At 36.1% G+C, this 26751-nt stretch overlaps 2 protein-coding genes across 2 annotated transcripts in view; one reads left to right on the top strand and one right to left on the bottom strand.

The window, feature by feature from the left end:
- SCIN (scinderin) overlaps nt 1-26751 on the top strand; it is a 72139-nt gene that overhangs the window by 29386 nt on the left and 16002 nt on the right. Inside the window, exons 5-10 of the mRNA XM_012757169.3 lie at nt 13570-13662; nt 15787-15919; nt 16659-16747; nt 17504-17719; nt 20275-20396; nt 26457-26547. Of these exons, the coding sequence (XP_012612623.1) occupies nt 13570-13662; nt 15787-15919; nt 16659-16747; nt 17504-17719; nt 20275-20396; nt 26457-26547 (744 nt within the window). The remainder of the gene's footprint in view (nt 1-13569; nt 13663-15786; nt 15920-16658; nt 16748-17503; nt 17720-20274; nt 20397-26456; nt 26548-26751) is intronic.
- On the bottom strand, nt 1223-1516 carry LOC109731248 (large ribosomal subunit protein eL37-like). The gene has a single exon (XM_076006178.1). The coding sequence runs from the start codon at nt 1514-1516 to the stop codon at nt 1223-1225; it is 294 nt and encodes a 97-aa protein (XP_075862293.1).

Here is a 26751-nt window from a genome sequence, read left to right as displayed (position 1 = left end):
TTTCTGTATCTTTAGCACTTTTCAAAGCTTATAGGCCTAAATATTAAAATAATCGTGTATGTGAAAATAACCAAAGCCTATAACGGAGGTCACATTTTACTCTGTGCTTATTTTATCTTCAGGACAAATATATTTACCATGAAAGGCTGCACATAAATTATGTAAAACTGTTTTCATGGCCTTTCTTCTTTTCGTATTTTAAATAATCAATGAATGTGAAGGAAAATTAAATATCTCACTAGCCCTGAGGTCTTAAACTTTATTCATTGACTTGAATCATTCTCTAAACATTAGGAGGAAAACTAAAAAATCCCCTGAGGAGAAAAATAATTTGTCCATCTGTTTTATAGACTTTCATTTTTAAAAAAACAACATGTAGGGGATGCGCAATAGAGAATGAAGAAGGAGCAAGTTGTTTGAAACAATAATAAAACACAACCAATTTTTTAATCTGGGAAAACTTTTTTAATATAGTTGAATGAAATCTGTTGTTTGTAATCATTCTAAATGCTAGTGACAGAATATTGGCAGTGAAAATACTGCAGGGAGATTGTAAGCTGGTGATGCTATGTTGCCAAACTGCTAGGTTCTTGCTTTTATAAAAACAAAATGGTAAGGCTTCCTGGAAAGTCACATATGCAATCATTGTTTTGGGTTCCAGACAAAAAAATAAAATTAGCATATCAAATTATGTCTCTGTTAATAAGTTTATTGAGCACTGGTTGTTTCCCAAGAAAGTTTAAAGACTGCCTATTTTATTGCATGATTGCAGAAATAAGCATGCACTAGAAAACAGTCCTTAGCTTGTATGCCTAATGTTGAAGAAAAAAAAAAAAAAAAAGAAAACAGTCAGAAAGAGTCGGAATGATCGTAGAGGCCAGAAAGCATGGTCTGAATAATGCCACCATTTGTTGGAAGAATTCTCAGGGTAAAAATAATATTTTAGATTATATAATATTAGCATATAGGCTGGATTAACTTCCAAAAAAATCTCCCAGTAAAAGGATTGTGATCCTCTCATTTTTATAAGTCTCAATTGGCAACTTGAAAAGAAAAGAATTTATTTATTCAGTGATTCTCTTAGCAAGTTGATTGGATATTTATGATGTGCTGATCTGGGCATCTGAGTAAATGCTAGAGTTGAATAGTGAAAATAGTTCTTTTTTTTTTTTTTGGTTTTTGAAAACCAAAACATTTATTGTGTGACTAATTGTTGAAATTCTTAAGATGAACTGGATGCTGCAACAGCTGCCCTCCTGGGTTTAGGTGTTGTTCCTTCACAGAATCCATGCCTGAATCTGCAGTATACAATTTTTAGGTGCCTCATCTGACCGGTCCCGGTGGTATTTTGTCTTTTAGCCTTGGCACTCCAATTATACTTTCTCTTGCGCTTGGCAGGGTAGCCACATTTGCCACAGGTCGACTTTTGAAGGTGGTAGGCCTTGGAGCCACAGCAGCGGCACGACTTATGCGTCTTATTGCTACGCTTACCAAATGATGACGTCCCCTTCGTCATCTCGCTTCTGTGAATAATTCTCAAATTATCTTTTAGAGATGTACTGTACAAAATCTATTTAGACAATGAGTAAAATTTTAGGCATATTTCTCCAAAGTATTTTGCCAAATAAAATTTATGTCTTATCAATGCTACTTAAATTCCTTGAGAGCAGGCACTGCTTTTACATGTGTGAAGCCCTCACAGCTCTAACTTATTGCTCATTAATAATTGGATAATCAAGACAATGAACTGTGAAATATGTGGTACTAGAAACTCAGTATATTTGTTTTCTTGTTCTGTAGAGCATAGTATTGCTTTAAAATTTTCCGTGTTTGGCCGGGCGCTGGTGGCTCATGCCCTCATGCCTGTAATCCTAACACTCTGGGAGGCCGAGGCGGGTGGATTGTTCAAGGTCAGGAGGTTGAGACCAGCCTGAGCAAGAGCAAGACCCCGTCTCTACTATAAATAGAAAGAAATTAATTGGCCAAGTAAAAATATATATAGAAAAAATTAGCTGGGCATGGTGGCACATGCCTGTAGTCCCAACTACTTGGGAGGCTGAGGCAGGAGGATCCCTTGAGCCCAGGTGTTTGAGGTTGCCGTGAGCAACCTAGACTGATGCCACGGTACTCTAGCCTAGGCAACAGAGTGAGACTCTGACTCAAAAAAAATAAGTTTTAAGACCTACATTTATATAGGTGAGCAGTTGGCATTCAAAAAGGAAAATTCATATATTCTGCTAGTCTTTTATCAGCTGATATTTAAAACTAATCTGTTGGAAAATAATAACAAAGTCTTCAGCTTATTTATATTTAATGCAATACTGTCCTACATATTAGGCAGACAGTATATACTCCAGAAGAAGGCATTTAGCACAGTAAGAAATATGTAACTGGTGTCTAAAACTTTCCTTCTGTGAATAAAAATGCATGTTGTCTGACCTCCTTCTCTGGTCATGTCACCTCCCCATTTAGGGTCCAGGAACCACAAGAGTCTGGTTCTTTTTTTTTTTTTTTTTTGAGATAGAGTCTCACTCTGTCACCCAGGCTAGAGTGCCATAGTCCTGAGTACTATGACTACAGGCTATGACTATAGGCGTGCAACACCATGCCAGGTTAATTTTTTATATTTTTAGGAGAGACAGGTCTTACTCTTGATCAGGCTGGTCTTGAACTCATGACCTCAAGTTATTCTCCCACCTTGGCCTCCCAGAGTGCTAGGATTACAGGTGTGAGCCACTGCGCCCAGCCAAAAGTCTAATTCTTTTCTCGCAGCCTAGTACATTATGCTGCTACCCACTGGTCTTGGCCACTTTGGTTGGCAGTTGCAGTTGACTCACAGCCTGAGTCCTGCCCTTTTTGGGGAACTATTGAGGCCACCACTGCTCACTGCTCCGGGTTAAAAGTGAATGTGCTCCATGAACTCCAAGGAACTACACAGATGTAGTGCTTTATCATTGAAATCACCCTATATATTTGTCTTATTCTTCCCTCAAACTTAACATCAAAAGGCTGTACACATTGCTAATGCTTCTGAAGACCTTATACAATGTAAATGTACAGAAAGTGTAGTGATTTTGAAATTTTAAAAATTTAGGCATTGGAACATTTGTACAAGATTAAGAAAGAAATCAAATTGGAATTTGGAAATATAGAATTTTGCCAACGTTCCTTAAAGTTCTGTGGAAATGTTTGTTTCATAGCGTAATCCCAAATTCACTGGATTTACATGGGTTCATGTAAATGTTTTAATCTTTTAACTGAAATATAATTATACATTTAAAGTAGACATGATTAAGTAGAAAATGATACTACAGAAAGGGGAGGAACTTTATTTCCGGGGCATGATCTTTGACTAGACAAATCAGTCTCCATTTATCTTTTTAGGATAGTATCAAATGAACTAAAGAGGTACTAATAATCGAAAATGGGGAGCTCTTGTGAAAATCTCCCTTACCACCATTTTGGAACAATGTATATAGTGTTTTTCAAAGGGCCTAAAACTTTACAGAAAAATAATGTAAATAAGAATAAAAATCGCATTGCTTCTTAGCATTGAGGAACAAGCGTGGGTGTTTTGAGCTCCTTAAATGTAAGACCTAAGGTTGTGTTCTGGATTTGTGATACCCACGCAAAAAGTCACTCATTAAACAATTTTCTGTCATCCTCTCATTTATCTCATTGTTAGCCAAAACTGTGTACTTCGTGAAGATGGAAATTTGAGTTGTCTGAGGTTATCATTTTAGTCAATAGACACAGTATAAGCACTTTAATATTGAGACAACAGAAAAAGTTTTGTCAGAGAAGTACACTTCTCTTTGTGTGTTTTCCTGAGACTTTTTGTAAGTTCTTGGGAAATAGAACAATGTCTTAAATATTTTGGAGTCCCTTGTACATGTAGCATAGGAGATGATCATCAGAACTTTTTGTCTAATTGAAATAACATTATTCTGAGAGCCATATGGAGCCAAGAGAAGGTGCATTTATGGGTTTACCATTCAAAGATTTTTAAATTAAAGAGATCCAAAATATTTTCCACTCTATCTAGATTAATCCTGAGGCTACATTGCATTTAGAGGAGAGAAGAAATATCAGAAATATCAGCAAATAGGAATCTTTCTCTTTCTTCACTCTGTTGCATTATAATTAAATCATTTTCTCCATCTTGCTTTATGGCGATGATACTTAGTACACACCTGAAATCCAAAGTGGTGCATGCCATAAGATTGCAATGATGCTTTCTAGAATGCTATAGTTGCTATCATATGTATGTCTACCATTTATTAATGGCTTACTATTTGCCAGGCACTGTTCAAGATATTATTCATTTGTTGTCATTTAATTTAATGATTTTTTATTTGGATTTTTGGTACTTAGTTCAGACACCCATTTGTTCCTCATCAATTCATTCAGTGGGAGAAAGTTGAAATATTATTAAGAAAGATAAGAAATGCATATAGCAACAGCATAGTTAACCATATGCTGCACTAAAGTGATAATGTTTCAAATAATCTTCCTATTTGTCAAACCAAAGTTCAAATGAAGACTTGTGACCTTACAGATAAGATATCACTTACACTTTTATATAATCAGTCCAAATTAATACCACTTGGCAATAATTTCTGAATGAGGTAATGGACTTAATGAGCAGTACAGGGGAGAACGATGGATCTTTGCCCCACAAAGTGTATATTTGAATTGATAAACTAACATAAATATTAAACTAGACTAGCAGATTTTCTCTCTTTTGTTTAAGTGCTCTTCTTATTATAATAACAGTGATAGCATATAATAAAAAACTAACTGTAAAAGACTATTTTGTTCAGTAATTTTAGGTCAATTTCTTCTTATTCCTTGGGCTAAGAATTAGCTAAATTCAGATATCAAAGGAACAGATCTCTGATTCAGTGAGTCACAGTTCCTTGCATTCATTTTGTAAATTAGATTTTTAAGAATATAATAATAAATAATGTTAATTTTATATTATTTTCCTCTTATATCTTGTGCTAAGAATTAGCCATGCCCAGATATTAAAAGGTTTAAATCTTTAAGATTCAGCAACTCACATTCCCTTAGTATGTATTTTATAATTATTAATATTATTTGTTTAATATCATGAGGAAATAGGCTCATATATTGGGAAGAACTCCTAAAACAGAGGCCATCTGGATTGTGCTTCTAAATACTGTTTTCCAGAGCCAAGAATCACAGTGTATTGGAATTAGGCTATATTGAAAGTACTCATGCAAATCAGTGTTATTGTAATTAGAATTTCTATTATGTTTGCAAAGGTATATAACTCATCACACATTTACAGTTACATTATTTTGAAAAATATAAATAAGTATTTATAAAAGGAATTTTAAAGTGACTTTATAAGGAAAGCATGGATGTTCATGTAAATACAGTATACTGCCCAGTGGAAACCAATAAGAAATTCTCAGTTTGGGATATCCCATAATATTCTACTAATCATGAAAAAGGTACTAACATGCTGCTAAAAACAAAATATATTAATATCTGTATTCAAACAAGCAGAATCCATCAAATATATTGGTAAAAGAAGTCCTACACCATGTGTAACTGAGAAATTAAATATTAATGCTTTATTGTAATAAGTAAACTAAAAAGCAAGCCACTATTGAAAATAAATTTTAATATCTGATAAATTTCATGTGGACAAGACAAATATGTTGGTTAAAAACTGTTTTGAAGCAAGCAGCAAATTCACTACAATTGAATTGTGATATTCATTGTCCATTGCTAGGTAGTGGCGTAATTTCCCTCATCTTGTTGTGTTCTACAAAAGTAAAGGCAAATGGCTCACTGGTAGGCTGAATTTTCTGTTCAGTGCTTAATATTTTTGTTAAATTATTCTTGATGTCATACAAGTGCTTCTTATTATTAACACAGGAATTACATAGCCTAAGAAATAGATTTTATTTGCTGCAAAGGAGATTGCCACTACCACCACCATGACAAATGTTCAGTGTTTACCATATGATCATATATGACTGACACTCTTCTATGGGTTTTATAGGATGAGCTAATGTAATTCTTGTGACACTTCTGTGAAGTGGATACATTTATTATTCCTTGTATTATTAGGTTATTAAGTATGGAATATCTGATTTCCTTAAGTACTAAGTTTGACAGTTGATATATCTGATATTTCACTTTGATACCTCTCATCTTTTTTTTTTTTTTGTCTTGTTAAGGTACATCCTCATTCTTTCAAATGCATGGTTTGGCTTGTGATTATCTTTCAAATTTTTTTTTAGAGTAATTTTTGTGAAACCATGGATAAGTCAAAAACTTGTGTTATTTTCAAATATGAGTTCTGTCGTGGAACCAGTGCAGTGCAGACAGCTCAAAATATCCACAAAGTGATTGGGAAGGATGTGGCTAATGAATGCATATTACACTGATGGTTTGGGAAGTTCTGTTCTTGTGATTTTAATCTTGAAAATGAGCCACGTGGGTGACCTGAGACCAAGGTGGATAATGATGAGCTGAAAGGTGTAGTGGAAGCAAATCCATCTCAACCTTCACGTGAATTAGCATTTTTGGATGAATATTCTGTTTTTGACTGTGTCTCAGCACTTCATCTTTAGCCAGCCATTGTGCTGAATGCTTGCAATTGTCAAAAAGAATCCATTTTTCATCACACATAACAATATGGTATAGAAATTATTTGCCTTTATGTCATGACAGCAAAGAAAGCCAAGCTTTGAGATGATTTCTCTTCTGATGCTTGGTTATTTCATGTGGTACCCATCTATCCAGCTTCTTTACCTTGCTAATTTGTTTTAAATGGTCCAATATGGTTGGAATAGTAATGTCAAACCCTGCTGCTAATTCATACACACCATAACTGTGGAGAAACTTCAAAGAAGGGAAATTCTATTCTGTCTTAGTCCTTCTTCTTAGCATTATGAGCTATTTTCTTGCTGATGCACAGAAGACTATTCTTTTGGTGTTGCTTGGAGAGGGATATATTCAATTTGTAGTTATAAATCTAACTATTAATCTAACAGTTATAAATCTAAAATATAAGACTTTGACAAAGGTACACTATAAAGACACATAGACTGCTTAATAAAATCATTAAATCAAAACATGAACAAATAACAAGAAAGTGTAAGTCCATGAGGAGGTGAGTGGCAAGAACTCCACCGGTGAAATCACTATGCAAAGAAATACAGCAGAGATATGCAGGGTCGTACAAAAGAGGGAGAATAATGCTTTGACCAGGATGCAGGATCTAACATTTGTTGCATTGCAACTGTGTGTTGGTAACAGTAACAATCACTTCACCTACATTATTTCACTTAATCATCATAATAATTGAGTGATAAAAATTGTATCATTTTAAACGTGGTAACAAAATTGTAGAGCCTTTTAGACTCCATCCAAGTCAGGCTCAGGCTGCCTGATCCTGCCAAATGAAGAGATGTGTCAAAGACATAAGAGAGCATGCACAGAAATTAGGAAACCCAAAGACAAATTTTGGCAGTGTCCATTCAAGAACTGATCAGATATAAATGTCCAAAGTGAGTTTGAGGTCTTATGGAAAAAAAAAAAAATTGGTGACTGCCAGAAAAAGCAGATGGCCTAAAACCTGAGGTTTGTCCCAGGGGCTTCCAGATCAACATGTCCTGATAATTTTTCCAGGGGAGGTGTACCCTGGGAAGCTAATGTGAACCTTAGAAATGCTTGGCAGACCTGTCCTGATGGCTGAGTTGGATGAACCAGGCTAGCTGAGTGCTTGAATCATATCACCAGACCAGGCCCAGAGGGCTTGTAAAATATACAATGCTTGGGCTTCAATCAGAATGAATAAATCAGAATCTCTAGAGACTGGATTCAGACTTTGGCATTCTTTTTTTATATCTGCCCAGATGGTTCTAATATGGAGCCAGTGAAAACAATTACTATAGTTTAATAAGTAGGAATTCTAGCTTATGTATTTTAATAACTTGTGAATTGGCTTTCCGTGTAATAGTGATGTATAAGTTAACTTTCCATATTATAGCAACTTACGAGTTAACTTTCTTGTGATTGTGAGTTGGACCTTCTAAATCAAACCTCTGATATGTTGATGTTATAGTAGTCCTAAAAATCAGTCCTGTATCATGATAAGTTCCCCAAAGCCACAGCATTCCCTGACTCCTGGAGAGCTGCACTGTCTATTTGGCATCCTTAAGACATATGTGACTATTTAAATTAATTTAGATTAAAGAAAACGTAAAATTCAGTCACAGTAGTCACATTGCAGGCACTCGGTAGCTACAGATGGCTGGTGACAGCTGTGTTGGACAGCACAGATATAGAATATCTTATCATTGCTGAAATTTCTATGGTAATAGCACTGCTCTAGATAATTAACTAAATAAACCTCTTGCAGACACCCAACTCACTTTGTCCTTTTATTTGAACATGTGTATTACGGGCTTTCTTTCTCTTCCCTAAAAAACCTTTAGCCACTATTTAATATACTAAATTATCCTTTATTTAGTTTATCAGTAAAAGGATAAAGCTATTTTAGGGTCAGGGAAGCCCATCACTGAGAGAGAACAGCAGAGTAAATGTTGGACTCTCACATCCAGATTAGGTGGAGCTGGCTAAACCAGACCACAGCTTTCCTAGGAATTGCTTGCCCTTTTATATCTCTGTGGATCTTCCCTCTTACCAAATATTTGTCTCACCTAAGACATACAATGCCTTGCAGCAAGTAAATACGCTATAACTGCAAGGATGCACTTCACCTTTACAATTTATTTCTATGCTCCATATGCTTGTAACTTACTGATTGTTTTTCAGTTAGGGAAAGGAGATTAGATATTAAATTACTAAGTAATTAAAATGTTCTCTCTTGGAACCTGAGAACTTACTCTGTTTATGGTGAAAATAGAAGCAGAGCTATCCACCCTAAAATGATTAACGTAAGAAGAATAGAATGCCTCATTTTCAATATAAATAATACTGAAGTAGATTTTAAAATGGCCTGGGATTTACATCTTGGCTTAAATATTTAGGAGCTATGGACTAAAGCAAAACTCCTAACTTCTCTCAGCCTCTTTTTCTTAATCTATCAAACTGATGTAATCATGATACTGATCCTGCCCACCTCTCAGAGTTCTCCCGGGAAGCACATAAGACCCTCTACATTAAACGACTTTAGGACTTGGCAGCAACGTGGAACATTTTCATCGAAAGTGCTCTAGAACTTTGAGTTGTGTATTGTCCTCCAGGTCATATATTATTGTCCTTTTCCGATGATGCACTTGAAATACTTAGTCTGAAGTGGCCAAAAATGTCTTGACCTTTATATAAAAGGAAGAAAACCCATTTTGAAAATATGCAAGTGGTAAATGTTGGAATTTCATATCCAAACTAGGTGGAGTTGGCTAAAAGATAAAAAATAAATAAACAGGCTGGGCGAGGTGGCTCACGCCTGTAATCCTAGCTCTCTGGGAGGCCGAGGCGGGTGGATTGCTCGAGGTCAGGAGTTCAAAACCAGCTTGAGCAAGAGCAAGACCCCGTCTCTACTATAAATAGAAAGAAATTAATTGGCCAACTAATATATATAGAAAAAATTACCCAGGCATGTTGGCTCATGCCTGTAGTCCCAGCTACTTGGTAGGCTGAGGCAGCAGGATTGCTTGAGCCCAGGAGTTTGAGGTTGCTGTGAGCTATGTTGACGCCACGGCACTCACTCTGGCTTGGGCAACAAAGTGAGACTCTGTCTCAAAAATAAATAAATAAATAAACAAATAAAAACAGATACACATGCTGTGAAAACTAAGAATTAAGAGGATACAGTAATTTTTTTTAACTGCCTGGTCCTTTCTTAACTAATTTCCACATAGGTCTATTTAAGTTTTAAAAGAAAAAGTTACCCAACTCAGTCACACCCTGAGTTGTGTAGGGGACAAAAAACTCCACCAGGAGTAGTCTTGACACAGGTCATGAGAACCTAGAAATTCTGAAGCTAGGTGATTATGAATCCGAAACTAGAATTGTTTAATATAAATTTAATATAAATTGCTCTATTAATATAAATTTCTTCTGATTTATTTTGAATTGAACTCCTGTTGACAGCAGAAAAAATCTATTTAGGCAGAGAACCAAGTTATATTTTCACAAATGTCCAACCTCTTTAATGTACTGGGAGTAGTGTCTTACGTTGCTAAACATTTCCATTAAGTTACTGACCAAAACATGTCATTTCATCCTTGTATCTGTATCACGGTAGATGTCAACAAGTGCTATTGCTGTATTAATTATAATTAGCTGAACCAACCAAAGAATAATGCTCAGTTTTGCTTCTGCCACACCCAGTCTACCTAGATAGAAGTTACATACAACATTAGTTGAAGCCCAGGGGAAGGAATAAGTGTAGTTCCCAAAGGGGACACCGAGAATGTCATTCTAATTAGAGAAGGGTGCCAGGTAGAGTATGCTGAAAAATAACGCAGGGAAGATCACATCCAGAGACATTTTGGTTCTGTATGGTAAGCATCCAATTCAGAATAATCTGGATTGCAGATTCCTGGGCCTCACCCTAGACCTGTTTATTGACAATAGCTGGCAGTTTGGAATCTGCATTTTTATGAAATCACCCAGATATTGTGTGCAGATATAAGATGTAATTTTTATTTTTAAATTTTTTTCAGAGTTTTTAAAGTATGATTGGAAAATAAAAATTGTACATATATAAGGTATAAATGTGACATTTTGATAAGTGTTTAAATTGTGAAATGATTACCACAATCAAGCTAATTAACATTCATCACCTCGCATTTTGTGTGTGTGTGTGTGTATGTGTATGTGGGTGGTGAGAGAATTTAAGATCTACTCTCCTAGCAAACTTCAAGTATACAACATATTATCAATAGCTATAGCCAGTATGCTGTACATTAAGTCTCCAGAACACATTCAGTTTATAACTGGAAGTTTGTTTGTACCCTTTCACCAACACTTCCCCATTTCCCTACTCCCCAGTCCCTGGTAACCACCATTCTAGGACTCTCTGTTTCTATGAGTTGGACTATTTTGGAGTCCACATATTAGTGAAGTCAGGCAGTCTCTTGTCTTTCTGTGTCTGGCTTATGTCACTTAGCATAATGTCCTATAGGTTCATCCATGTTGTTGCAAATGGCAGGATTTCCTTGATCTAGAGTTATGCTCTTAAAACACAGGAGTAATGTGAAATAAGGGGCCTTCTGGCCAGTGAACAGAATCATTTTTAGGATAAAAAGATGAGGTGAAACTGAAGGCAGGATGGAATTGACAGGAGTAGCTATAACCCATGACAAGAGAGATGAAGGCCTTCACCAAGGTCTGAGTAAAGGAGTCAGTGACTCTCTCAGCATTATCGTAAAAAATAGAATTTAAAGACTAGGTAGGTATTAGATTCAAACTGGACGAAAGAAAGTATTCAAAACTGTCCACATGATTTTAAAGTCTATGTAAAGAGAATAGAGATACACTGACACAAATGGAGAATTGGGAATGGCGAGTTTTGTAGGTAGTATGTTCAGTGTGTAGCATATTAGATGACAGTGATGCTTTTAAATGAAAACTTAAGGAAATAGATGAAAGAAAGAGGAATTCTAACATTGAGTGACAGATTTTGGCTAGAGCAGTAGATGAAATTTTTATGGAACACCCTCAAATAAGGCTTCTCTGTTTTCTTACCTATTTAAATTGTGAAAATATATGTTATTTCACACACAAGGATTCTATGAGCTAAATACGAATCACATGGACTAATGCTAAAATGCTAAAATGAAAGTTTTTTAAATTTAGGCATGACCCTAAAAGCTGAATTTACAGTTTATTTCATCAAAGATCAAAACGTATGGCATAGTTGATAGAGTGAATATATTTAATTATTTTGCTTTTTCTAGGCAGAATGTAAAGTACTTAAGGCTTGGCCAAGGTGGTTGGAAACCAGTTTATATGTCCCAGTGAGGTATTTGATAAATGCTTAGTTGTTGAACTGAATTTTAAAATGACCCTTAGAGATACCAGACGATATACAGCATTCCCCTATCCCTGAAGTTAAGCCTGTTTTTAGAAAGTCCTTTGGGTTCAATTTACAACTATGCCACAGTCCTTTGAGAGGCCAATTAAGATACCTGGCTAATATCAGACAATAGGAATTGTCTGAAAATTAAAAGTTAAACCATGCTCCAAATCCCAGACTCAATTGGCCTGCTGAGAGATTTCCCAGTGTTAGATATGCCCTAAACCCAAACTGTTTATTCCAAACTACTGTCTTGCTTGGAGTAGAATTAGAAAAGAGTATATGAGGAGACCTTTGACAGCTCTTATAAGCTGTATATACTTCTATCAAGGTAAAAATGATTTTAAAAAATATTTTTAAAAAGCATTTAAAAAAAGGCTTTTGGTTGCAAGTGTGTTAATTTTGGCTTGATCCTACTTTTAACAAAAAAGAAAACCTATGTTACTATCATTTAGCAGGTACAGTATTTAAAACATTTTATTGATCACACTGTGAACAAAAAGATGGGCGTGTTCCCAGAGGAGGTAAATTCTCTGATGCATATCTAAACTAGAGATTGTACTTGTACTTATGCAAGTTTTATGTACATTTTTATTGTTGTGCAATATCTAGCAGTTTATATTTTTAAGCGATATACAAGGACTACTGAGTATAAAACACATTACACAAGGAATTCGTTGTCTATTAAATATTTTTGGATCTAAATGAACACCTTTGCATTATAGATATGAATTCATATCTATAATGTAATAAAAATCACATTATTTGGAGTAAGTTTATATTTTATTCCTGACTTTAACATTCTATGCTATTTGTATCGATTAATTTAAAGAATTAAAGTGCTTATAGACATATTTGTTGTGATTTTAACATAAATTAAGAGCAGATTCAAATGTATTTTCTACCAAACATGTTACTTGAACTTTTGGATTACATCACGTATGCAAAGAATATATAAGTATATTTGTTCATTCATTTGACAAATACTTACTGAGCATGTACTATGTCTGAAGCACTATTCTGAGTGCCAAGGATACAGCAGGAAACAAAGCATGAACTTGCATTTTATCTATCCTACCATATGTCAATAATGGTAATAGTATTTTACCTTCAAATAGTAACTTTGATCCAAGTCTTTATAATAATAAATTAATAAAACTTATAGATTATTTCTAGAATCAGAGGTCATGGAAGCAATTCTGCTGCAGAACTGAATTTTGAACTCATATTTTAATTAGTTCCTGCTAGTTTTCAATAATATGGACACCTAGACTTTCAAATTTGGGATTTTGCTTTCTTAGAAATTCACATCACCAGCAAACTCAGTGCTTGTTTACTTAATGCCATTGATTGATTTGACCCATGGGACAAAGGCCTACATTGTATGAATTGATGAGAAATGTTTGAACCTGATAATTTTAATTACAAATATTTTATAATCGATGTCTTTATATGTGTAAGATGGTTTACTATTTTTTAAACTCTGGATCCTTTAATGAGAAGTCTTTATCTTTCATCCATTGTTCACCGTTTTCCAGGCTTTAGGGAAAAAGCCAGAGATTCGGGATGAAGACAATGAAGACGACATAGTAGCAGACATAAGTAACAGGAAAATGGCTAAACTTTACATGGTGAGTTCACTGCTAATAAGTTCCGTTGTTTCTGCTGGACTGGATGTAATAGGAGAGGCCTGTTTCTGGAGAGACTCTCTTTGCTGTTGATAACTCTCCTCATTGCCTTCCAAGAGAAATGTGTAGATAGAATCAGATTTTTGCCCTTTTATATTTATTAAAATTATTCTTTTTATTACTTTTTGTTATTTTTATTCACAACAACAAATAAATGAATTTATTGCTATGACTTACATAAAATTATATATTGTTGCTGTGCTAGCTTGCAACAATGTATTTTGATATATGGCACTCGATAAAATGTTTCTTTTCTAGAGTAAAATATTTTGTAAGCTTTTTCTTATAATTTTTTAAATCATCTAGCCTCAAATGTTAATTTCTTATATCATTTCTTTTATAATCTTGACCAGATTATAAAATCGTCACTGTATTTAAAACATCCTATTTAGCTATAATGAAGGCTTTCTTTATTACAGGTGGGCAAAGCTATGAAATCAAATAGCTAGAAGAAATGGTATTAACACAGCCCTATCCTGAGCATTGGCAGACCTAGTGCTATGTCAGCTCTCTGGCAAAAGACTGGCTATGTGGCCTTGGGCAAAGTCTTAGTATTCTTACCTGAACAAAAAGAGATTATATTAGATGATTACTCAGGTTCCTTCCAACTATATAATTTTATGATTTTATTGCTGGTGAGGGTAACAAAAGCCACAAGACATACCAGTTAAGGAGACTGCTAAAATGGGATTCTTCAAGTGTTCCCTCCCCTGGCAAATTTGTTTGCATGTGATTTGGACCAGATCTTAACCTCCTTGCAGAATTTTGTAGTTTTCTTATCTGTAAGAGGAAAAAATTATATTTCCAGCTCTTTAAGGGTCTTTCTAGCTGAGAAACTCTGTGATTTTAAATGAAGATCAAGCTACTAACTTGTGCACAAGCTACTAACTTGTGCAGCGTAACTTCCTTTTCATAGTGGAGAAATTTATTCTTTTATTTCTAGATGGTGAAGGGAAATATGTTGACCATTTCTACTAAATACCGCCCCTTTTTATGTTATATCATCAATCAAAAACAATCAAAACTATTCTCCCTCTTAGACAGCATTACAGACTAAAGAAATATTTTTTAAGTGGGAAAATGTTAATCTTGAATCATGGCTTCCTCTAGTGGAACTATAATGTATTACACAATCTAAAGTATTAAGTCCATTGGAAAATAATTTGGGGTTGCCAAGCAAGACTGGGAAGCAGGATCACCTGGGGCACTTTCTAAAAATACAGAATTCCAACTCTACCCTGTTGCTGCAAAATCCAACCACTGATCTAGGGAGGGCCCTGGAATCTGCATATTTAACAAGTGCTCAGGTAATTACATTGTAGCCTTCAAGCTGGCATTGGAAAACCAGTGAATTCTAACCTGCACATTAATATCACTTTCAATTTTCTAAGACCACCTACAAATTAAAAAAAAAATGTTCTGCAGTCATTTCTAAACATGACAGAAGAAATTTACTTTGATAGTTTATACAAAGTGTACTTAAATTGCGTGTACTATATTGAAAAAAATCTTTATGTATAAATTATAATATATCAACACTTTCCTTAACAAAGTGCCTGGCATATAGTAGACACTCAGGAGATGTTGACTGAAAGAATGTTTAAACTTTAGCTTTTCATGTATATACAACAAGTGTAAGATTATTACTTACTTGAAAAGACTGCTCTAAAATTTAAGAGAAATAATCATGTAAAGTTCATCACATGGTGCTTAGCACATATGAGCATCTCAGTAAACCTTAACCATCATAATTATTATTATTAATGTCACTGTTAACTTGTGATGTTTTAGGCATAGTGTCAAACTTAACTTTTTATTTATAGTTCTTTTACATCAAAGGATTTAAAAAAACCTTTTGAGGTATAAGTTTGGGCTTGTGGACTTTTTAAATTTGTTGAAACAGCTTTATTGAGGTATAATTTACATACCATAAAGCTCGCCCATTTAAAGTGCACAGTGTATGGTTTTATTACATTTAAAGAATTATGCAACCATCATCATAATCTAATTTTAGAACATCTTTATCTTCCCAAAATGAAACTGTGGAGCTCATGGTTTTTCTATTAGGTTTCAGATGCAAGTGGCTCCATGACAGTGACTGTGGTGGCAGAAGAAAACCCCTTCTCCATGGCAATGCTGCTTTCTGAAGAATGCTTTATTTTGGACCATGGTGCTGCAAAACAAATTTTCGTATGGAAAGGTAAAATAATGCCAATGACATTATTGCTGCATTTCAGATTTGTAGATATTTCCTCAGAAGAGTAAAGAAAATATTTCTTCAGTTTTTTTTTTTTTAAAGCCTACTTTTAAGAATTGATCTTGACCGGGCACAGTGGCTTGTGCCTGTAATCCTAGCACTCTGGGAGGCTGAGGTGGGAGGATCGCTCAAGGTCAGGAGTTCGAAACCAGCCTGAGCAAGAGCGAGACTCTTTCTCCACTAAAAATAGAAAAAAATTATAATTGGCCAACTAAAATACATAGAAAAAATTAGCAGAGGATGGTGGTGCATGCTTGTCATCCCAGCTACTCGGGAGGCTGAGGCAGGAGGATCGCTTGAGCTCAGGAGTTTGAGGTTGCTGTGAGCTAGGCTGATGCCACAGCACTCTAGCCCAGGCAACAGAATGAGACTCTGCCTCAAAAAAAAGAAATAATTGATCTTTAATTGTGTCCTGTAAAATGCAGCCATTTTCCTCCTACCAGCATCATTTACCAGGAATTATTGAGTTTAAAAAGCACTCAGAAAATATAAAAAGAAGCTTTTTTTATAAATAGCATTCATTATTGCATTGTTAAATATATTTAATATGCTAAGAAATTTTTGCTATTCTTTTATTACTTTATTTACATTAAGTTATGTTTATTTTTGTACACAGGCATTCCTTAATCATATAATGTCTTCCCTCTCAGAAGTTGTCTTCTTAATTTACCTTGTATTTTAGGTAAAAATGCAAATCCCCAGGAGAGGAAGGCTGCAATGAAAACAGCTGAAGAATTCCTACAGCAAATGAATTATCCCACCAATACTCAAGTATGTGTGAAAATGAAATGCCTAGAAAAAACTTGAAAGCACAGGAGCTCGTGACATCTCCACAAAACTCATGAAAAAAAAATGGTTTACAGTAATGTCTGTCATGTATATGAAGTCATTCTCGACTTGAGTGTGTGCAATCTTCTGTCCTATGTCCCTGGTACTTTACCTATGTGGAGGATAGAATTTTGCAGAAACTGAATATCAGGAGATCCACAGGGCCACCCACCCATTCACTTCCTCTACAGTCTTTAATTCAAGATAATAAACTACAGTTGAATTAACAGCACTTATCGTTTATGCCTTAGAGCAAGTTGTGCAGATCCAGATAAGATAATATTTATCTTCATCAAGATCAACTTAGCTAACTTAGCTAATTACTCTTTTCCTCTCTGAATCTCTCAGCCTCATCTACTCTCTTCATTTTTATATCCTGACACAATGAGATAATATCTTCCGGGTCACAGATCTCTTGTGACCCTAATGTAGAAAGGCGAACTTATTTGACTACAGTGGTAACATATGAAAGAACTTTATTTTTATTTCAAACATTCAAATTCAGTGGCAATTACTTTACCTTTGAGGAAAAACATGGTTGTATTATTGAAGCTTCATAGGCTTCTAAGTTTTACATCTGTAATCACAAAAACCAGGATAATCTTTTCATTTCCTTGGTACTTTCTCCACTACTAGATTCTTATTTTTTCCTCAATCTCTTATTTTTCTGTTTATTATTATCATGTCTTTAAATTTCAGATTCAAGTTCTTCCAGAAGGAGGTGAAACACCAATCTTCAAACAATTCTTTAAGGACTGGAAAGATAAAGAACAAAGTGATGGATTCGGAAAGGTCTATGTCACAGAGAAAGTGGCTCAAATAAAACAAATTCCATTTGATGCTTCAAAATTACATAGTTCCCCACAGATGGCGGCACAGCACAATATGGTGGATGACGGTTCTGGAAAAGTGGAGGTATTTACCTGTTTTTGTTTGTTTTTATCAAGCCCATTTAAGACAGTTTATGTAGAAATATTAATATAACTTCAGGGAACTGCAAACATTTTCAAATGTGAATTTTGCTCAGCAATAAAGGTGGTGCAAGACTATCTACTAACACAGAATTTAAAGCTAGAAGAGATATTATCTGACCTTCATCTCCATTTTACAAATGTCTATGCTGAGAGCCCAAAAAGTTACATTTGTGGAAGATCACCTATTTATCGTCTTAGAGATCTGACGTGGAACCCAGCTATTTTGTTACCTGGTGGAGACTGTTCTTTCTCTGGAAAATTCCATGTTTTGAGATTGTCCATTAAGGATGTGCTGCTTCAGCTGCACCATCCACTGTCAGTTTTTCCTTCTCCCACACATTGGGGGAATTTATGAAAGCAAATTGTTCCTGAGTATGTGCTAAAAACACAGATATTTTTAGAGCATTGGAATTGAGTTTGTTGATTATTCCATTTTAGGCCGAAATTGCTAAAAAAAAAAATCCCATAATCATTCTCCCTAAGTCATACTCAATCCACTCTTGAATCGTCTAAATTAATGAGAACTAGATGATATCACTCTCCATTTTAAAATATTTTGATGGCTCCCACAGCCATCAAGAAAGCCATGGCCTTCTTGAAAATATCCATCTTCACCTGGGCCTGCAAGGCCTTCCATGATTTGACCCTTGTCCTCCTCTCAGCTTCATAACTCTTCCCCTCTGCCATCTGACTAATGTTCCCACACTCCTTGGCAACTCAGTTAAATCACAAGCCACACCTGTTCTGAGAAGGCTTTCCTCAGAGCTGAAATGACCTTTCTTTGTGCTCAACCCTTAGTGATATTTTTCACAGAATTTATCATTTAAATGCCACAGAATTGTTCCTTTACTTACAGGCTTCTTTCATCAGTCCCTTGAGGACAGGAATTAAATATTTTATCTCTATAGTCTTAGGTCTTAGCACAATGCTTAAACCAAGGTATAAGGTGAAGAAATTTGGGAAATAATTTTTCCTCTTTTCAAAGACATGAGTGTGATTCTAATGTGCACAGAGGTTGGTGAGTGGGAAATGCCAGGGGAGAAGGTCACAAATTCCCTCATGGCTGCTGTGGGAGGGAGTATAAACTTCGGGTGTGGGTCTGGCTCCTGCTCAGACATCCTTTCTGGAGCTCAGCACAGGCAACACAGCCAGAGGGCTCTTGTGGCAGGCTTGGTTCCCAGCACCTGCTCTGTCCCTGCTGCAGTTTCCATTTCAGACCACAACATCTCTGAGAAGTCCTCCTGTGCCACCCTAGGGCTGCTGAAATTTGGGGGCTCTCTGTAGACTCTTGGGTGTAATGAGGCCATGCTGCCATTTCTCCTCTGCTCATTGGGATAGCGAAGGAAGGCATCTCTCTGACAGCACTGCACTGCTGCACTCCACAGGGCTCCTGAAGACTTTAAAGCGGAGGATTTGCCCCGCCCCCTCCCCAGGACCCATGGGGAGGAGGTGTGTGTGCGCACAAGTGTGCACACACAGTGCTTAGCAGCCTCTCACTCATTTGTTACTGTCCCATTTCATCTACAACTCTCCTCTCTCCAACTTGGAGAATCTTTAATCTGTAATGAAGATGACGAGGTGGAATAAATATAATTCCATCTGCTTTTATCCCTTGTTGTATCTTTTTGATCTTATGCCTGGATGGCACCTTTTGAAAATAAAAGTCATGCTATTAGCACCTACCTTAGCTTGTTCAGGCTGCTATGACAGAAATACCATAGATGAAGGGCTTAAACAACAAGCATTTATTTCTTACAGTTCTTGAGGCTAGCCAATCCAAGGTCAAGGTTTTGATGGGTTCCGTGCTTGGTGGCGGTTCACTTCTTGGTTCATAGACAGCTGTCTTTTCACTGTGTCCTCACATGGTGAAAAAGGAGCTTGAGAGGTGTCTGGCTATCAGGACACTAATCCCATCTTGAGGACTCTACCCTCATGACCTTGTTATCTTCCAAATTCCCTACTACCTAATTCCATTGCATTGGGGGTTAGGATTTCTACATGAATCTTGGGGGAACTCAAACATTCATTCCATTGCAGCATCTTAATTTTTTTGGTCACTGTCTACCAACTCTCACCTGGGAAAATAATAATCTCATGTATTAAAGGACAGGGAAAAAAATATTTCATAACTGATGAAAAAATTTTCTATAAAGTTGAGATATATTTCTGAGCTAAATATTGCAGCTTTTTATTCCACTAGAGTGTTTGGTTATTTTCACTGATGTATCAAACAATAGATATTTATTAATCAACAGGCTCAGAACTGAGCTATAATAAATACTACAGAGAAAGCAAACGAAATATAAAAGCACTTAAAAAGTCAACAGATTGTCAAACTGATAAAAATTTCTTTCCTTTGCTTAATTTGTAATCTAGTTAAAAATAATTTAAAAGTTGTTCAGTATTAAATTTGAGCCAAAAATTATTTAAAGCTTATGAAAAGTATTATTAGATCAAGAAAATTTTAGTTTAGTATGTATATTTCATTTCTTTCAGATTTGGCGTGTAGAAAGCAATGGTAGGATCCCAGTTGACCAAGACTCATATGGTGAATTCTATGGTGGTGACTGCTACATTATACTCTACACTTATGCCAGAGGACAGATTATCTACACTTGGTAAGTTTACCTCTAGCAAAGATCTCACATTCTACAGGGGCCAGATTTTACTCCAAAGAATTAAATTCCATGAGGTATGGGACAAAATAATCCTATAGTTACCCCAGAGAGATTTGTACAGCATGCACATAATATATCTCTTCGACATGATTTTGACTATGTTTGTAGCTGCTGTCCACAAGCAGGAAGAGTCACATAAAAATCATCCTGTCGAGTCTAGGAAAAAAGTTTTACTATTCTAAACAGTAATGTTCTGTTAGTGGATTTGTAGTTGAATATCTCATCTTATATGCAATGTCAAGTGTAGGGTACTATGTCTTTTTATTGTAAAATTCACTGAGGCCCATCCGTACTGAAGCTGCAAAGGTGCAAGGAGGCAAACCCTTTAGGGGATATGATTTGTGATTCCATTGCATACTCTAGAGACCTCAAATTGATGCATCCTTATTCTTTGCTTACTTTAAATTCACAATAATGGAGAAAATATGCCATTGTATGCACATCTTACATGGTTTTGGATAATGTTTTGAGTTAACTGAAGTTTAGGTTTGGTTAGAGTCAGTACTAACATCCTACTCAAGGAGGAAATAACCAGATGTCCAACCAAGTAATTTAAGGGTCTACACCATGATGGGCTATTTTCACCAGATAGGGATTCTACAACAAATCATAGAAGGTGAAATTCTCTTTTTATTAAGTGAACCAGGTAAAATAGAATATTGTTATGAAGGCTGAAAAAAAGAAAATAATTCTCAAGAAAGATCTTAAAGTTGAGAAATGTGGGTGAAAGTTACAAGGGCAGGGCAGGGCAGGATCCTACCTTAGCCTACATGGTGATGGCAACCTTTAATAGGCATATTGGATGTACACATATTCACGCAGGCCTCCACTGACATGGTGATTTTTCTCTTTGGTGAGGCTCACATGCAAAACATCCATTCCCACGGTCTGGCCATGTACGCTGCTCAGTGCCTTTGAGCCCCAGCCAAGTTCAGGAGATCGGATGATACCAAAAGGGTGGTCTGGGAACCAGAAACATCACTGTCACCTGGGAACTTGTTAGAAATGTAGACGCTCAGGCCCCACCTTTGACCCACTAAAGCAGAACCTGCATTATAGCAAAGTCCTCAGGTGACTCATATATACTTTAATGATTGACAAGCACTGCCTTAGAAAGTGGTTCTAAACACTTGTTGTACATTGGAATAACCTGGACAGTATTTTACAAATCTAAATGCCCTCACCCACACTAAATAAATCAAAATCTCCGGTGGTGAGATTCTAATGTACACCATTGCACTGATGTGAACCACTGCCCCCAGGGATATTTCTGACCCCACAATCACTTCATATTCTATCCAAGATGAATGTATTTAGCTATTTAGCTCTGTGGTTAGGATGCCATCTCAATAGCAACCATTTTTTTGAGCAGCATGTTTTTGCCAACAAAGTACGAGATGTTTCCATATATTATCTATCTTCCAAAAAAAAAAAGGTAAGGGAGATTAGACAGGTTAAGTATTTTAACCCAAAGTCACAAGTGCTGTAACTGGTGAAGCAACATTTCAAATCTTGATCTGTAGGTCTTTAACTCTAAGGCCTGGGTATATCTATACTGGGTAGGTATGTCCTTATTTTGCAACTTCCTTTTCTAAAATCTTAATTCAGAAAAGTGTTTGTGCAAAATAAGGCCTCGACAGGTATAAATTAATTATTCCCACTCAGCTTTTCTTTTAGATTTTGTTTCATTATCTTGCTCTTAATTCTCTGAGTGTAAAAATTGATTGTGCACTTACAAGAAATAAAAAATGACTAAAGAAGCAATTCAGGAGAATGTTTTGAGAAATTAACAATTTACAATCTGCATAAATACTTATGTAGATATAACTAAAATGTATTAAATCAGCTTTAAAATTTTATGAATAAATGTACCTATTTCTTAAATCATTTGGAAGTGTTTATTGAGCACTGTATGTATCAGATATTGTACTAGTTGTATGTGTCAGAAACAGTAGGGAAAAAAAAAAAGACCTGTACCCTCAAGAACTTATTCTTAAAGAAAAGCAGATGACTAACAGGCATTTTTATTGCAATATAAAGTATTTTAAGATAAGATCAAGCTGAGTGTTCCTTGGGTAATTATAGACAACCTCCCTCCTCTCCACCAACCTCACTCCTAGGCTGTTGGTGAAAGGCTCTGCTATTGGTTGAATATTTGTCCCCTCCAAAGCTCATGTTGAAACTTAATCCCCAATGTGGTAATATTGAGAGGTGGTGCCTTTGAGAGACTAAAGCCCTCATGAATGGATTAACCCTTTGCACTCTGATGTCGAGTGTGGAGTGTGGATAATGTCGAGTGGATAATGAGAAAAAAAGCAAGTGAGTGCAAAGGGTTAATCCATTTATGGATTATGGTGAAAATAGGTTATCATGGGAATGGGACTGGGGGCTTTATAAGAAAAGGAAGAAAGACTTGAGCTAGCACACTCAGCCCCCTCACCATATGATACTGTGCTGTGTCACCTTAGAACTCTGCAGAGAGTCCCCACCAGCAAGAAGGCCCTCACCAGATGAGACCCCTTGACCTTGGGCTTCTCAGCCTTCATCAAGCTAAGAAATAAACTCCTTTTCTTTATAAAGAACCCAGTTTTAGTTATTCTGTTACAAGCAACAGACAACAGACTAATATAGACTACTGGTAATAGAAAAAGTGACATCTAAGTGGGGGCAGAAGTGGGAGCTAGACAGGTAAGCAAATAAGGAATTTGTTCCAGGCAGTGCAGGAAAAGGTGTGCTCTAATCTACGTGTAATAAAGAATGGCTGGAGCACATTTAAGGAGCAAAAGATAAAACCAGAGAATTTAGAAGAAGCAAAATTATGAATGACCTTATAAACCATGCTGATGAGGATGAACTTTATTTTTAGCACATTGGGGGCCACTCAAAGAGTTTGCAAAGAGGAATTACATGATTGGTTTTATTTTAGAGAAATTATTCTGATTGATGTCTAAAGAATGCTTAGGTGGAGGAATGGATTGGATTCCATTGGGAATGTGTTGCAGTAATCCAGCTGAGTGATAATGTGGCTGAATTCAGTGTAAGGACGCAGACAACAAGGGAGGAAAGCATGAGACAGATTTGCAAGGTGTCAAGGAGATAGCATCAGAAAGATTGGTTACGGAAAATGGAGAAGATGACAAAGTCAAGGATGATGCCTGGGTTTCTGGGCTGAACATAAGTGCGTAGTATTTTATTTACTGGGATAAAGCATTCAGGAGAAAGACAGGTTTGGCCCACACTGTAAAAAATTCAGTGAGGAAAAGAAGACAATGACAGTGCACCACACTGTTAATAGCTACTATCTTTGCAATGGGACTGGAGAGGATGGTCATTTAGTTTTCTTCTATATAACTTGAAGTGTTCAACTTTTCTATGATGAAAATGTATACACATTTTTGAGATATCAAGGATGTAAGTTAGATACTTGAGAACCCTTTTGTGGGTCTTTGCCATTTAAAATCATATATGATAACTATGTAACTTTGTTAATGTTAATGTTTGTGGAACTTCAAAAGCTTCCGTAAAGAAGCATTTAGGAAATAAGCAGTTCTCTTGAAGACTGGCTTTCAAATAAAACAACTTTCCAGTTTATGTGATAATCTTGATAGAGGGATGTCAATAAATTAAGTCCAAGAAGCAGAGTCGAAGGTGAACGACTAGAATTAAAAAACTGACTTTTGAATATACAAACGTCTTTTTTAGCTCTGAAATCACTTATATGCTGAAATGATAGGAGAAAAATAATTTCAGCAGTGTTCTTTTCTCTAAAATGTCAGGTAATTGGTATTGAACAAATGACAATGATGAATCTCTTGAAGTGGTACATTTTTATGCAGCATTCATATTTAATGAGCAACAAGTACCACAGGTTTATAAAGCAGAAATCATGTCAAAGTAGATTGCTTTTTTCCTTTTTCTTTTTCCCCCTAAGCACAGGATCTTAAAATTAGAAACAAAGATCGACTGTATTACGCTTCACGGTTATAGAATACTTGACCTTCTGGGTCATAGATCCATAAAGCAGATTAGTTTGAATCTGTGTGGATGGGAGCCTGGCACTCTGACAGAAACAGGAAGAAAGGTTCCAGATAAATAGTCAAGTATATGTTAAGAGTATCAGAAGGCAAAGTTTGGTGATGTTTTTCAGCTTTGCTGGTTTAACTACTCCAAGAAAAAAAGAGCAAAATGAAGACAAAAGTTGGATGCTATTATCTGTTAGGTGGTTGAATTTTTTTTCCTCCAGAATGAAAGCAAAATGGAAAGCAGCCATTTTTAACAACAGCCAGAAGTGAGAAGTCAGGAAACCACAGATGTGACCAAGAAGTAGTGCATGATAACAAAACCTGCTGTGCACTGTGCAGTGTCACCCGCAGCTCTGCATTGCCCCCCACCTTGTGCTCTGGGTGGCTCACAGAGGTGTTTGTTAGCATTATAGGCTCCTGAAAAATTTAGGGTATTAACATTAAAAGCCTACCTTTTTATGAATATCTTTATTAGGGAAAGCATTTGTTTTTTTTTTTTTGTTTTGTTTTTGAGACAGAGTCTCACTTTGTTGCCCAGGCTAGAGTGAGTGCCGTGGTGTCAGCCTGGCTCACAGCAACCTCAAACTCCTGGGCTCACCAATCCTCCTGCCTCAGCCTCCCGAGTAGCTGGAACTACAGGCATGCGCCACCATGCCCGGCTAATTTTTTATATATATATTTTTTAGTTGGTCAATTAATTTCTTTCTATTTTTGGTAGAGACGGGGTCTCGCTCAGGCTGGTTTCGAACTCCTGACCTTGAGCAATCCGCCCGCCTCGGCCTCCCAAAGTGCTAGGATTACAGGCGTGAGCCACCGCGCCAGGCCTTGTTTTGTTTTTAATTTTAATTTCTTTTCTTTTTTTTTATTATTGTTGTTCAAGAAACTGAAATCTAGAAAGCATTTGTTTTAATTTTCTTATAAAGTGTGCATTCTTTTTTCTTTTTTTGCACGCCTCTGTAGAACATTTTTACATCAACCATTTGCCTATGCTGGCCAAATGAAAAATTCTGTGACAAGATATACAACCTGCTCCCAGTGTGTTGGGGGTTGTGGGTGTGTGTTGCCCAAGGTGGCGGGTTATTTTAATCTGTTCTGAATATGGAACAGGTTACTGTCAAAGTTTCAGAAGGAAAGACATGGATAACTTTCAAAATCTAATTTCAAGGTTAATATTCCTGCTGCCAGATAGAGATGGGAAAGTTGGCTATAAACAAACAGTGCTTAATGAATGCTTAGGCTGTTTTGGGTTTTGTTTTGGTTTGTTTTTTTTTTTTTTTTTCCTCCACAGGCTCATCAAACAGGCAGATCTCCCAAAGGTTACTTTATAGGTTAAAGTGATACAGAGTTACAGCCAAAAGCTACCCTAGGAAGAGAAGTTGCAAATGAACTGGACAAATCAATTGATCTTATTGACTTTATCTGGGCACTGAGAGATTAGCCTCTTGTACAGCTTTGCTAATAATTCCTTATAGAATCGCTAGAATGACAAGATAGGGCTTCTCCACTGCTGACTTCTGATGATTATTTTCTTGATTTTTCTGGGTTCCAGGCAGTTAGTTCTATGCTCGCAAATATTCATAGAAACATAAAATGCCTCTAATATCCAGCCTAATAGTTTGGCTCATATTCTTATACTCAGATGGATTATTTTCAGTATGAGATGATTTTCCAAAAATAGGCAGTTCCAACTTGGAATCAGATGGACTTGATTACTTAGCTAACTTATGTAAGCAGCAAAAGCCCAATGTCCTTAAAATGGAGATAAAAATGCCTACCACATATATTTCTAGACAATACACAGGACCATTCATGGCTCAATGTTAGCACTTTGGAAAAAAATAGTTTTGACAGCTCATATCATGTTAAAACAGTTTCTTCTTGATGTTTCATAATAATTTAAGTCTCTACTTGCAATGCCTACATGAGAAGATCTTAAAACTTGAAAACAAGCTAATTTATTTTACTTTGATTCCTCTAGGCAAGGAGCGAATGCCACAAGGGATGAGCTGACCACATCTGCGTTCCTGACTGTTCAGTTAGATCGGTCCCTTGGAGGACAGGCTGTTCAGGTTGGGATATTTTTACCCCCAAACCACACAAGTCTTGCTAGCTCCATTTCTAGCTACAGCTCCCCTCTCAAATTGGGATGGGAATTTGATGTTTTCTTGATGTTAACTTTTTTCCATTTTGGAATTCAAATATTTCTACTCTCATGCCATGCTAATTCTCTCAGATTCTGGAAAAGAGGGAGCACACAAAAGCAAAATTAAAAT

This window comes from Microcebus murinus, chromosome 9, assembly GCF_040939455.1.
Source record: "Microcebus murinus isolate Inina chromosome 9, M.murinus_Inina_mat1.0, whole genome shotgun sequence".
NCBI lineage: Eukaryota > Metazoa > Chordata > Mammalia > Primates > Cheirogaleidae > Microcebus > Microcebus murinus.
The sequence above is the reverse complement of the archived record's forward strand: the minus strand, read 5'-3'. Positions and strand labels throughout refer to the sequence as shown.